Source organism: Sturnus vulgaris, chromosome 8 (genome assembly GCF_052056855.1).
Source record: "Sturnus vulgaris isolate bStuVul1 chromosome 8, bStuVul1.hap1, whole genome shotgun sequence".
In the NCBI taxonomy this organism is placed as follows: domain Eukaryota; kingdom Metazoa; phylum Chordata; class Aves; order Passeriformes; family Sturnidae; genus Sturnus; species Sturnus vulgaris.
The window spans coordinates 24,328,430-24,342,577 of NC_142250.1; the positions used below are offsets into that span (position 1 = coordinate 24,328,430).

The following is a 14,148-nucleotide window of genomic DNA, read 5'->3' on the forward strand; positions in this document are numbered from 1 at the left end:
GAGAGCACTGCTTTGTAATTTTGTCTTAAAAAGTAATCTGTGTAAACCCCACCACTGCCTGCTGCTCACAGATCTGCTCTCCTCCCAGCAGCCAGCGGTTCGATAGTGTGCAAGAGATCAGAATGATTTTGAACATTTCCTAAATTCTCCCTCGAGATTACCTCTGCCCTTAGCACCTTCCAGTCACCATGGATATACAGAAATGCCACTTGCCTCCTTACCCAGTCACAGAATGTTGGGGTGTGCCTGGCATGTTCCCATGCTTCGCTGGGGACACAGCTGGGACTGCACGCCTGGGGAGGGCTGACAGAGGAGGTTCCTCTCGTTTAATGCATTTGCAAGTTGAGCCTGTAACAGAATTCTGCTCTGGGACACTTAGGGACTTGGAGCAGTGGGACATAAAAATCCTTTCCAGGCACTTGTGCATGTTGCACATGTACCAGGTGCTCTGTCTCAGGCTGAGTTAGCCCTCAGCATCCTTTGGGGATGTTCCTGCATTCCAGCACCCAAGTGAAACAGCCACTACAATTGCTACAGCTGCTCACTGGTGCAGATGAGATGCATGTCGTGGAGAAAGCAGCCCTGGAAAGGTGAATCCACCTTTCCTCAGAGCCCAGCTCTCTAGCCTGTTATGCTTCCCAGCACCCACAGCTGCACCGGGGTCTGCAGGGAGGGAGAAGTGTCTGTGTAACTCTAGTGAAATCCGAGTGGATGTAGATCCAGTGAGGGATGGGAGGCAATGACTAAGCCCCACCAGCCCCAGCCAGAGCTGCTGCTGTTCCTGGGAACCTCCATCCCCCCAAACGTGGTTCTGACATACTCTGGGGCTTGCTGTGGTGAGTGGCTGATGCACAATGCAGATTTGGGAGAAGAAGGTTCATAAAGTTTTATCTTGCAATACCTATTTATTAGAAAAAGGGCTGGCCCACGGGTAGGCCAGTGTATGCTGCAGCAGACATCCTGTTCCATGCAAGACTGGCAGGAACGTCTAGGAGATGTACAAGGGCTGCCATTTCTCTTTGCATGGAGGAGAGGTGACAACCCAAGACACTTCCTCAGGAGGAGCAGGTTGAGATGACCTCTAGACACAGGGTATGTGCAGACAGGACAGAATGCTTCACCTTATGTCCCAGGGCCAGGAGACAGCAATGAGACACCTCAGAGCCTTTCTCTCACACTTAGATGATTCACATTATTATGGGCAGCACTGTAGCTGTACTTCATAAAATCAAGCACATGGAGAGCAGGAATCAGCTCCCTGTATGGGAAACACTCCCTGGCATTCATTGGCCAACATCCCCAACATTCATAAGCCAGAAGGTATTTTTGTGAAAGCAGGACTTCCTCTGCTGGTAATAAGCCATGACATCTCTTGACAGAGGGATTCAGCTGTGGATTTTTCTGGAAGAGCAAGCAAGGAAAGTGTAGGTTGTGCAAGAGTGCTGCAAAGCCTTTGCAGGTACCATTTTGCTCCCAGCCTTTAAAATAATGCCCCCAGAGTTTCACCAGCGAAAGAAATTTTAAAACTTCCCATGGTTCCTGAAGTGCAGGATGCTCAGTGTTCAGGGTGTGTCCACCTTACATCCTCTTTTGGAGACTGAAGCATCTGCCAGACAAGCATGGCCAGAGGGCCAGGATAGGACAGGGTGCAAGCAGAGACTCCTCCAAGCAACGGAAACTTTTTGGTATGGGACAGCAGCAGAACAGGAGGACATGGTTTGAGGGCAGAGATACTTCCAGCTGTCTGACCTTGTCTTCTTATTTCCTTCCAGTTACTACATTGATGGTCGAGTGGCCAAAGTGACAGACTTCCTGAAAACACGGCTGTTAGACACACTGTCAGACCAGATCAGGAAAATCCAGAAGGTGAGCAAGTGCAAAGGGTCTGCAGGGACGAGGGGACACCATGCCTGCAGTGCCTGGCTGTGGCACAGCTCAAGGCCAGGGCTCAGCATTGACCCAGGAGAGCTGGTGTGGGGTAGGGAGGGAGAGTGGCTGCTCCCAGTGCTCCCAGTGCAAATGCAGCCAGCCCTCATTCAGGGCATGGGGTGAAACACCAGGCAGCACAAAGCCTGGCCCCAGGGTGGGATGTGCTGTGGGTTTGAGGGAAGTGGCCACAGGCTGCAGCACACGTGGGCTGTGCAGGTGTGCTGGGACACAGGCTGGATGCGCAGGGCAGGAGCAAAGACCATGCAAAGGCCTGCTTAAAGCAGCTGACTGGCTTGAGGTTCCCATCTGTCTGTTCTTGAAGAGAGAAGCATCTAATGACTGTGAAACTGAACTTGCTCACCAGAACATGGAGAGGAACGATCAGCCAGGTGGTACCAAACTTTCCTGAGCACGGCTGGTGCCATGGCTGCTCAGAAGGGGGTTCCTACTGCCGCATCTTGCCCCACATGCTCACAGTGCCAGGAAATGTTCCTTGCAAAGTAGTGACAGTTGCATCCCCAGAGTGATTCTCACTGGTGGAGAATTGTGACCATTATGAACCAGTGTCTTTTTCCCAATGATCATGTTTTGACTATGTCAAAAAACCCAGCTGTTGCTGGCTTGTGGTGTCAGAGTCCATGGCTCTGCCTGGCTCATGAGTGCTCCTTTCCTCTCTGTCCAGGGGACCCAGCTCACATCTCTAACAATGAGATACATGACAGGAGCTTTGCAGGGTCCCCTTGCTTTGGCTGATAGAGGGGCCAGGGCTGAGACTGACACACTCAGCTGTCAGTCCTGGAAGACATAAGGAACACCTAGTGAGTGAAAAAGGCCTTAGGGACCAGAGGAGATATCTATCCATCTGTCTTGTCTAGGTTTTCAAATCTTACCACTCACCACAATGTCTCACTTGTAATTCCTGCAGGGAGAAACCATAGAATGAGTAAACAATTCAAAGAGGCCCTGGGAAAGGGATGAGAGGGTCAATGCAGCAGAGCTGGAGGAGAGAAGCTGCTTGCTGAGCCCTCTGGCACAAGCTGGGAGTCATCCATGTATGTGGATGATACTCCTGCTGTGGGAGAGGCGTGGCACAGTGGCCAGTGGAATCACTGTGGGGCAAGCAAGAGACACCAGCTGACCCAGCCCCCATGGGTATAATGCCCTGCCAAAAGTGGTGACGTGTCCCACCTCTGCTGCAGGTTGGAACCTGCTGGGAATGATGTGGGACTCCATCCATTCCCAGATCAGAAGCAGCAAGGAGATGCCCTTGGTGCAGTTTAGGAGATGTCCTCACACCCATGTGACAGAATTTGGTGTGCACAGGGCAGGGCTGGGGAAGGCTCTCCTGGGAATGCCAGTGTGGCTGAGCAAAAGCACAGCACTGGGTGCTAATAGCCTCCAGCTTGGCTCTGAGTCCGTGCATCCTGCCGGGGCTGATTAGAGCAGCTGGACTTGTCCACTTCCCTGTTTTATTGCTTCCTCTCCGACCGGGGAAGGTGGCGGGCTTAGATAATTACAGGCAGGATGCCAGCACCTCTGGGGCTTCAGTCAGGGTTGTGGACTCTCACAGGCTGTGAGTGGGAGGCAGCCAGAGCTGGCGTATTTAACATCTTTGAGGGATCCCAGTCCATCCAGCACATTCCAGCGCTCCTCACTAATGGGGCAGGATCCATCAGGCTGCGCAGAGCGTTCCTGGGGCCGCTGGGTTTGCAGACATCTGGTCTTGGGAGCTTGTCACCCAGCCTGGAGAAGTGGGATTGCAGGAGAGGGGACAGGGTGTGGTGCCGAAGGTTGCTCAGGCTGGGAGAGGACAGCTCTGGCCATCTGAGCCCTCCTGTCCCATCTGGCATCTCACAGGTGTCAGTGTCACTGCCAGTCTGCACTGGTAAGGGGTGAGCCAGCATTCTCAGACCTGCATGTCCCACCTGTGACAGGAGGAATCCCACTGCTTTCTCCTTGAGTGCCCACCCACTTTTAATCCATGGGGCTCCAGTGTGTGGCCCAGTGCTCCCACACTGCAGAGCCACTGGGGCTCAGGGGCTCCCGATGGCTGGAGCCACCTTGGAAGGGGGTATGGAGAGCTAAGGTGACATGAGAGGGCAGTCTGTGGGACAGAATGCTTCGGGAGACCACGGGGGAAGAGCAGGATCTGGGACTGGGAACGTGAGAGTACGTTTGGGAGCAGCTCCAGAAGATGCAAGTGGATGTGTGGCAGTGGTAGGAAAGAGTGAGGAACAGCGTCCAGCACACAGCCAAGGTAAAGACACAGAGTGACATGCCATGGCCAGGCAGGCACTGACTGTCCAGCAGCACCATCACCAAAGGTCTCCATGAGTCTTCCCATGAAATAAGAGATATATGCCTTGGCTTTAAATCACAGTTTCACCAGAGTAATTTTGGTTGCTTTTGTCTCTCATGCAGGTAGTGAACACGTACACACCAGGGAAGAAGATCTGGCTGGAAGGCGTTGGCATGACCTCAGCAGGAGGCATGAACAACCTCTCCGATTCATATGCAGCTGGGTTCCTGTGAGTGACACTGGCTTGCCAGCACCAGGGCACTGCCACCTCCATGGGGTCTGCAGGCTGAGGTGCTGCAAAGACACTGCAGCTGAAAAAGGGCAAGCTCCAGGCCCAGAGACCCCCCTCAGGACTCCCTGGCAGCCTGAGTATTGTTAATTTCTACATTTCATACCTATTACCCCTCCTCAGCTCTGCTTTCCAGTTTCTTTCCTTTGAAGCTACAACCATTCCTGGCTCCTGGGGCTTGTCCACTCTCACAACTCTGTGGCCTGGGCATCCTGCTGCAAAGCCACATCTTCAGAGCTGGTTGTGGTCACGAGAGATGGAGGAAGATTATCTAAGCTTTACTGGGGAGCACAGGGACATGCCTGGGCTATCAGGTCTGTGATAGTTGAAGATCTTGTCCAGAGAGTGTGGGAAGACAGGCAAAAGTCTGGTCCACCCTGCTCAGACAGAGGGTGCAGAGTGCTGGCAGGTTGGGGGAGCACCCCAGGCTCTGGGCAGAGGGCTGAGATATTGGGGTGCACACAGGGGCTCAGGCACAGGTTTCGGATGTGCAAGTTGGGCACAGCTGGGGCAGGGGAAGAGACATGCAGACTTGCTGGGGCAGGGATAGTGGGAGCCAGTTAATGCCCAGCTCACAAAACCATCTGGTAGCTTCAGCTCAGGTGCTGGAGCAGGGATCAGGTCGGATGCATGAGAGCAGGTATGCCACTGGGACCAGGCAGTCCTCCCATAGTGTTCCCTCCATGGTGCCCCCACCAATGGTACCCTGGCTCTGTTCCCTCTGTCCCCAGGTGGCTGAACACGCTGGGCTTGCTGGCCAGCCAGGGCATCGACGTGGTGGTGCGGCATTCCTTCCTTGACCACGGCCACAACCACTTGGTGGACCAGAACTTCAACCCCTTACCGGTAGGTCTGCCCAGGGATGTCATGCTGGTGCTGGCTTCTCCTTGCATACTTGGGGGGATTCTCTCCTTTTGGCCTCTCTGAGCTCTGCTGGAAAATGAATTTTCCAGATCTGTTCCTGCAGTGTTAATAGAAGATGTTAGTTCATGTCAAGTGCAACATGTTGGAGGCAGATGGGAGAGCTATACCTCTGTAGCTGGAATTCCATCTAATGCCCCAGGGTTGGTAGCGTAGGAGGGAGGCTGGTACCACTGAGGGGTACCAGGGCAGGCTGGCGAGTTGGAGGGATGGATGGGGCGGGCAGCTGGACCACTTGTGTTGAGCTGGCCCAGGGGAAGCCAGGCTGGATCTTCAGCACCTGATTTCAGATTTCTAGAAACCAAGGTGAAAGCTTCACAGTGAGCAGTGGATTTCATCACTGCCCCACAACATCCCTCACACTTCAGAAACACCTGGGCAGAGGGGAACTCCCAGAACACATGGTGCTGATAAGGAAACCATATGAAAAATCCGGTTAAAAGTAGCAGGTTTCTGTTTCCTTCAGGGGTTACTAAATATACTGCCTTGGAAGCAGAGAGCCTGGCAGAGCAGCTGGATGCTCTGCATCTCTCCTAGAAGGGATTTCTCGGTCCATGACCCAGCAGACACTGCCAGCAGGCTGGAGATCCCTGTTGGAGATGTGCACAACCCTGACACTGTGAGCCTGCCCTTGATGCTGTGCTGGGATCTCAGGGGTGGCTGCAGGAGAGCAAAGTCTGAGGGAGCTGCATCTCAGTCAGCTCTGCCTACTCAGGGAATGAAAACAGCATCCCTGCAACAGCATGCCTGAGCATCAGGCTGGCTCCAAAGAGCAAACCAGTGAGCAGGAGAGCATGGTCCATGCCTGTGCTGCTCTGAGTGTCTCCTGGGGCACCTTGGTCTGCTCCCATATGCAGCCTTCCAGCAAGCATACCTACCAGCTCTGGGGGCCCATGGGGGGAGCCTGGGGGGCTTTGAGCTTTGTTTGAGATGAACCTGAGCTTGCAGCTAGCACTTGATGGATTTCTCCTGAAGAGCCAATTTCCCTGACTAAGCCACATCATTCCCTTACCCAGGGGTTCAGGGCCCCCAGCTGGATGGATGCAGGCCAGCTCCTGCCTGCTGGGTGCACGAGGGTAGCAGATGGCTGTGGCTGGGCACAGCAGGTCAGAGGGTGGCCCATGACCACCTCTCCTGGCACAGTGGGGCAGAGGGTGGCCCATGGCCATCTCTCCTGTCACGGTGGGTCAGAGGGTGGCCCATGACCAACTCTCTTGACACAGCAGGGCAGCATCTCCAGAGCAGCTGGAGAAGCAGTGCAGTTCAGAATGGGATTAAAGCCAGGGAAGAAGTTAGAGGAATAAACCCCAGGCTGTTAAACACAATGGAAGTCTTTAACTTGGATTTTGCTGTTGTTTTAAAGATAAGTCTCTCAATAGTGAGATGCCAATCGCTGTCATGATTGTTTCCTCGCTCTCCCATGTGCTTCAGCACTGATCCCACATCCCACCACTGTTCTCCTGCACAAACTCTGGCGAGTGCTTCCACAACCCCTTTCCTTCCATTCCTGTGCTATAAAAGAGCCAGGGTGAAAACCGACAAAGGGTTTAAAAGCTGCAAACACCGTAAAGCCCAGCAAGACCGGGCCGTGACCTGCTCCGGGATAGCAGCTGCTGTGTTCCCGTGGGAGCTATCAGGAAGATAAAAGGCGCTGGCTGTACCTGCGCGGGGCCGCGGCGCTGTGAAATACAATCTGCTCATTAGCTGCCATGACAAAGAGGGTTCCGCACGCCGGCTGGGCGTGAGGCAGCTCTCAGCTGCCTGCTGAGAGAAGGGCTGCACCAGCACGGCATCAATCACAGCTCCAGCTGGAAGCTCCTCAGGGAGCTGCGAGCCAGGGCTGGGCTCCCCATAGCAGTCTTTGCACCTCCTTCTCCTCCCCTGCCACTGCTGATGCCTGCTTCTCCAATACAAGGATGGTCTCACGGGGCAGCAGTGTGGCCCACGGGCACCGAAGCTTCACAGTGAAACTGGGAAGGTGCTCACATCTCTGCTGGGCTTCCCACACACAGCTGATTCATGAGCTAAGCAGCATCTTGTGTCTTTTGGGACATCTTGCAAGAGACATGGCCATTGTGTGCCCCTCCAGGTCCTTCACCCATGGAAGGGCAGCTTGAATGCCCATCCTTGTTGCCAGAATTGCCTGTCCACTCTCCCTTTGAGCTCAAGTGTTTTACTGCCTTGTTATTTTTGAGATAACATTTTCATGTATGGTTGGAGTGCTTTTTCTTCGTGAGTGATTGGGGCAGTCAGCTGTATAATAGTCAGAGAAGCCCTTCAAATAAAGCCTTTTGCAGGTACATCACTCTGCCTGCTTGCACTTAAACCTGTACATGTGTGGGAGTAAGGAGTGGGGGGAAGGAGGGCAGGAGCAGCACCAATATTCACTCTTCACAGGGCAGTGCCTTTGAAATGCTGATCCAGCGTTTAGTACCTCTAGGATCATTTCAGGTATGCAACGTACATACTCTATCTCTCTTTCCTTAATATCTCTCTGAAACAGTCCAGAGGGAAGCAATACATTTATTTCACTCCAGGCAGGCGTGAGATTTCTCTTCAGATTCTTACAGAATGCTAAAGACGTTTTTCAATGCTCTTTCACGTGGTACTCACCTTTTTTTATCCATCCTTGGTATTGATTTCTGCTCCTTTAATGTGCAATGCTGTAAGGTTATATCTATGCAGAGAAAAAATTTGGGCATATTTCTAGGCAGGGCTTGAGGAACACAAACCCCATGGAAAAGCCAAAGCTGTAAACCGACTTCCATTTCCTGTGGCTCCTCATGGACCTTCCTCTAACGATTATGGGCGGGGAGATACAGAGTTTGGTAGACACACAAATTTTTTTTCTGCATATAAGCTTCACATGCAAGATGAGAAAGTCCTGGAGGGATCAAGGGTGAATCGACAGCAGGGGCTGCCTGCTCAGCTGTGGTGGTAGAAGACAATATGATATTGTCTGTGAATTGATGGCGTCCTTGAGAAAGCATCACAGCAGTACAAAGGTCTGTGCCCAATGGTGCTGTGATCAGATGCTTGGATGCTGCGGGTGATTTTTCACCTCCTTGGCTTTGCCCAAAGGCACTGAGGAGAACTCAATGGGAAAGAACATTACTGTCTGTCCTGGAGGAGGGAGGACCCTGGGCTCATAGGGCCTGTCTGATCTGTCCCGGGCAGCTCTGCATTAGGGAATGGGTTGGGCCCCCCAGTTTCCAGGTCCAAGGAGGCAAGGGACCCTCCGGTGAGGTGCCAGGAGCCGGGAGCGGGTGTCCCGGCTCCACTCCCTCCGGCTGCACGTACACGCTCCCCGGTGCTCTCATTAGCGGAGCTGGCTTGGCAGGAGGCGCTGCTAACTGCAGCTGAAGGTCCCAGCCTCCCCAGCCGGTCCCTGTCCCGTCCCTGCGCTGCACCCGAGGGGATCCACCCCGGGCCAGGGTGCGCGGGCTGGTGCTCTCCCACCTGTACCCATGCCCACCTGGGGGTTCAGCGGAACTCAGCCCTGCTGCTGCATCCCGCCATCTGTACATCCACCACCGAGTCACCGCCCCAGCTGCCAGAGCGGGACTGTGGCTGCTGCTCCCCCCGCGGGGACCCTCGGCTGCAGGTCACTGTCTAGGACAGGGTGGTCAGGTCGGACTGCAGCGTGCCAGGCAGGTAGAGTCACGGTCCCAAATCTGGGCGTGACGGAGGGTGGGGAGAGGGAGCAGGTTCAGTGGAGCTTGCACACACATACAGCTGTTCCTGGTGACGATAAATGTGCTGCGCTGGTGTCTGGCACCCCCATCTGCCCTGCACGCTGGAGCACTGACTCTGGTGGGAGTGATGCCTGCAGACAGGGAAGGGGTGGGAGAAGCAAGGATTGGCAGGAACCGTTGTTAAAGGATGTTTGCTCTGGCCACAGATGGGAGGCATGAAATCTCGGGCAGTTCAGGTCTGCGTGGGGGAAAAGCTCTCCCATGAGATGTCAAGGTAAAGCATGGTCTGCTGAGGGGCAAAGTGGAAATGGTGTCCTGTGGAAGTCTCCCAGCGAGCCTTGGCACAACTGTCTGGAGCAGGTTTGAGCAGAGCATCCGTTCCACCACCTTGTCCTTTCTATCATGTCTCAAGGGCTGAGGCATTGTCTGCTGTCTGCATCCTCTCTCCTTCCAGGAGTTCCAGGTTAGCTCTGAGGATTGTTGTATCTGTGAACAAGGAGACAGATTTAAAACAGCTCAACTCTGCTTGCTGTCACAGTGGGTTAAGGGGCCTTTCCCTCTTGGTGCACCAGAAAAAAGGTCTCTGAAGTGCATATGCATGGAATCTTAAATGGATCAAAGCCATGCTGTTACTAGCAGCTCTGGCACCCACCCATTGGAGCTGCAAGACATGTGCAGAGCTGGAGCTGGTCTGTTCCTCCTGCATTGGAGTCTGGGGCAGAGACAAACTCCATCTGGCACTGGCAGCAGCAGCTTGGTCTTGGAAGGAAGGACACAGCCACGGCTCACATCTCCCAGAGGCATGATGCTAGTGCTAAAGCTGCCCAGCTTGGTCACAGAGCCAGCCCAGGGCTGTGGATGAGGTGGGACAGAAAGACCATTCCCAGAGTGGATTGGTGTTCTGGAAGAACAGGAAACAGAAAAATTGCGTTTGGTTTCCAAGCCCTCTGATCTGGCAACTCCGCTCCCTTCCTGTAGCCTGCATTGCCTGGACCCTGTTAGGGAGAGGTGATGACAAAAGAGAGATTTGGCTCTTCCTCCATCTGCTCAGATCCCAAGAAGGTGAGGAGGCCACTGGCTGGAGCCAGGCTGTGGTGGGCAGTAGGCAGGTGTCACGTCCTACTCACCACTTTCCTGTTTTCTGGGCAGGCTGTCCCCTTATTGCCACTGACGCCTGGCAGCAATTCCTGTGGCTGCTGCTCCCACAGTAGGAATTCTGCTGTAGACCACTGGCTTGAGGAGAAAGCTGCAGGAAGATGTAAAGGCATAAGGCAACACAGGAAAGAGTGGTGTGAGATGAAGTGTTTGCAGCCGTTAGAGCAGGAAGGAAGAGGATCAGCAACAGCTGCCCGGGCAGGGATGTCAGCAGCTTCAGAGGACTGGTGGCGGGGCACCTGCTGGGACATGGCCTCAGCAAGAAAGGGATTGGTCAGCTCGGCCATTCCTTTCATAGGTGGAGGTGTCTGGATCAAAGCAAAGGTCTGTCCTGCCCAGGAGGAACAGAGCAGAGGGAGGAGGCAAGGGGCCACTTTGCTGCAGCATCTCTGTGTGCTGCCTCCTCCTCTCCTGCTGCTGCTGGTGCCACCAGCCTCTGGCAGGTCAGTCTATTTAAAACCCCCTTGTTTGGGGTTAGAAGGAGCCTTGCCCCCCATTCCTAGACCATCTCTGGAGTGTCCCCTGTGGTGCTCACTCACAGACTCCCCAATACAGCAAATGTTGTAGGAGACTGCTTAGTTCTCCAGAACCTCCACACAAGGAGAGGGCACACATGAAACAGCAAACAGATCATGTCCCTGAGGGTGGGGGCAAGAGAGTTCGTGAGGGCAGCATTAGTGTCTGAAGCTGATGATTTTGATAGAAAATGTTGTTCCCTTCAAGATGAGGTTCTGCCCCACTCCTCTTGTTCACAGGACCTTGCAAAGGGTTTGGCTGAGAAAACCTTGAACTCCCACTTAAGAAGCACATAAAACTCGGGATAATGTTAAAAGCAGCATTATCCAGCCTTGCTGGAGGAACAAGCAGCTATGGCTTGAACAGGATGTAAGGACCTCCGCAGGGAGAAAGCTTTGGATGCTGAGAATCTCTTTAATCTAGTGGAAAAAGAAAGAACAAGCACCACTGGTTGGAAGCTGAAGCCAGACAAATTCAAGACAAAAATAAGGAGTGGGATTTTTAACAGTGCAGATATGTAACTGCTGGAACATGCTCCCTGGGAAGTGGCAGCTTCTCCATCCCTCCAAGTCTTCACAATCACTACTTTTCTGTAAGATGCTTTTGTCCAAAACAAGCCATCAGGCTCAACGAAGGGATAAAATAGCAAAGCCCTCTGTCCTGTGATGCTCAGACCAGCCAGTCCTTATCTCCACACAGCTTGCTTGGACTGTAGAAAAATGCAGATGAAGGTGCAAGAATGGAGCTGTCTGTAACAGGCTGCTGAAACTCGAGTGTATCTAAGGCACAGGGGAAGAACTTGGGCAGGAAGAAGCAATAAGAAGCAGAATAGGGTGAGCAGCAGCCAGCTGATGCTGCTGGTGACTTAGGAACATAAAAGCCATGCTCTGGCAGCCCTAGCCAGAAGAGGTTGTGCACCATGGGCTCACAGCCTGCTTGTTTGAAACTCAGCTGCCTTTGCTGGTTACAGTCCCCAGGAGACTGAAGGGCTATGGCTCTTTTACTCTGGCTTTCTGGTTATGGAAAAGTCTTCTCACACATGGAGAACACAGAGCTGAACAAAATCAGGTGGCAGCAGAGCTGCTTTGCTCCCTCTAGGAGAGAACAAAGTCTAAAAGTTCTGCAATGAAGTAAAATGTGCAAAGAGATCAAGTAGGACCCCCTGGGCTTTCCCTCTCTAGTGGAAAGCTTGTACATTTTCACTGGCCCCACGGGGCTGGGAAGATGAGGCTCCCTAAGCTCAGCACATCAGCTCACTGCACATAAGCACCCCTCCTGCCCACAAATCAGAGGTCTCAGACAGAAGATCTCCTGAAGCACAGGAAGGCTCTACCTTCAGGTGCTCCTCACCTGCAGTACTGCTTGATGGGTCTGCAAAGTAATTAAACCAAGAAAGATCCCTCGATTCCCACGGGAATCCCATAATAACAAACCAGATTCCTCTCTGCTATCCTTCCTTTACTGCTATAGCTGTACTGCTGGCTCAGCCCTTTTGGAGGCTTCTGTGACTCCAAAAGACAAATCCTTTCTGCAGTTGCACTGGTTGGAGCAACCTGTCTCCCTGGACATGGCTGAGGCTGCCCCTGACAGGGTGTCCAGCACCCCACTGCACGTCTTTGCAAGGGGTATGTGGGCACTGTCAGCCTGGAGAACTTGCTTGCACAGAGTGTGCCACATGGGAGCAGGTGTCAGCTGCTGTCAGGGGCTGAGAAAGAGGTCACTGACCAGTGGAAAAGCCACTCTGGTTGCAGCCAAGCTGGGTTTCAAAAGCAACTATATCCCAAGCTCGTCCCATTTGAACAGGAGCTGGTAGCTGCAGAAGCCCATCAGCCCTGGCATGATTATGGCTGGGGTTCACTCATGCCAGTGGGAGGAGCAGCCCTGAAGCACCAGCTGGGAAAAGTGTCCGCCCTCAGCAGGTTTGTTTCAGTCATGCTAGGTATGTGTGTGTGTGTGTAATTCATCATCCAAGTGCTTGATGTCACCAGCTCCTGGTAATTCATTGCAAATAACATGATTTTGGCCCCTCAGACCAGTGGATTTGGGATGATGAGAAAAGCTGCAGCTGTCTTCAGTGCTTCCCTGCAGTGAGCTGAAGAGCTCAAGTGCCTTAAGGCCAGTGCTGGCACTCCTTTTTCAGCCCCAGGTCATTTTTCTGGCCCTCCTTTGAACTCTCTTTAGTATTTTCACATCCTTCTTGAAACTGAGACTTTGGAGCTAGCTTTGCCAGCAAGGCAAGGTAAAAGCATTGCTCTCCCCTCACCTCCTGCAGATGTTGAAGCAACACAGTGGTCCCCACACTGCCCTGGAGACGTTGACTGTGCTGAAATATTGCACACTCAGCCGTGATCACCTCATACTTTGCAGAATAGCTCACCCTAAATCACTGCTGACTGTCTTACCCATCCCACGGCACCTGCAAGGTTTTTCTCAGAAAAGCTGTGTACCCTTAGCTGCACCAGAAGCTCACACAACATAGCCAACACTTTTCAGAGAGACGATCATCCGTCCTTGTGCCCAGCTTGGGAGATGCTGAATGGCACAGCTCTGCCCATGAGCTATCATGGCAGGAGCCTGGGGCTTAATGTTCCCAGCTCTGCAGGGTTATTCAGAGCATTCTTGGGAAGAGCATGTGCTGAGATGTGAAATTTGGCAGCAGCTGAGGCAGGTCATGGGGCTGGGCAGGCTTCCAGGACCCCCACATTACAAACCTTGCTGCTACTGAGCCTTGAGAATGGAGGGCACTGATGTCAAAGCAGCAAATCCCTGGGGACCACCCAGCGCAGAGAGGTGAGTGCTCAGCTGGAGGCTGGGATTGCTGGTGCCAGCTCGCCATGGAGGCAAGACCACTGAGAGCCCTGAGCAGAACAGCTCTTGAGATCCATATGGAAATTCTGAAGGCAGACACAGAGTGTGGCTTCTATCACTCCCGTAATTTGTGGGTGAAAGCAGCATCTCATCAGTGGAGAGGAGAGGAGGTGAGAAACCTCAGGAGAAAAGACCTAAAAGCCTGAACTGACTGGTAGCTCAGGACACCAAACTTGGTTTTAACTCATGACCATGGAGCTAAACACTGAAGTTTGTGCTTTTCTTTGTTCTCACTGCAAACTCAAGTAGTTACTCATCTAATGACTCTGCTAATCAGGGTGGCTCGCCAGAGAGACAGCAGTACTGTTTCTCCTGCCTGCTATGAGCCTGAGCAGCATAGGCTGGCACTGCTTCCCACAAAATCTCAGTGCAGGCAGGGACATCCTCAGACTGCAAAGCAGCCTGACCATCCAGCAGGGTCAGGGCCAGAGGCATGGCCTCATTGACAGACCACATAACCAGCATTGCACAGCTGC

The 14,148-nt window shown here is 53.1% G+C and overlaps 1 protein-coding gene across 1 annotated transcript in view; it reads left to right on the plus strand.

Annotated features, from left to right (window-relative positions):
• HPSE2 (heparanase 2 (inactive)) overlaps positions 1-14,148 on the plus strand; it is a 106,674-nt gene that overhangs the window by 88,599 nt on the left and 3,927 nt on the right. The window contains exons 7-9 of the mRNA XM_088169196.1: positions 1,773-1,866; positions 4,351-4,457; positions 5,249-5,363. Coding sequence (XP_088025322.1) covers positions 1,773-1,866; positions 4,351-4,457; positions 5,249-5,363 — 316 coding nt within the window. The remainder of the gene's footprint in view (positions 1-1,772; positions 1,867-4,350; positions 4,458-5,248; positions 5,364-14,148) is intronic.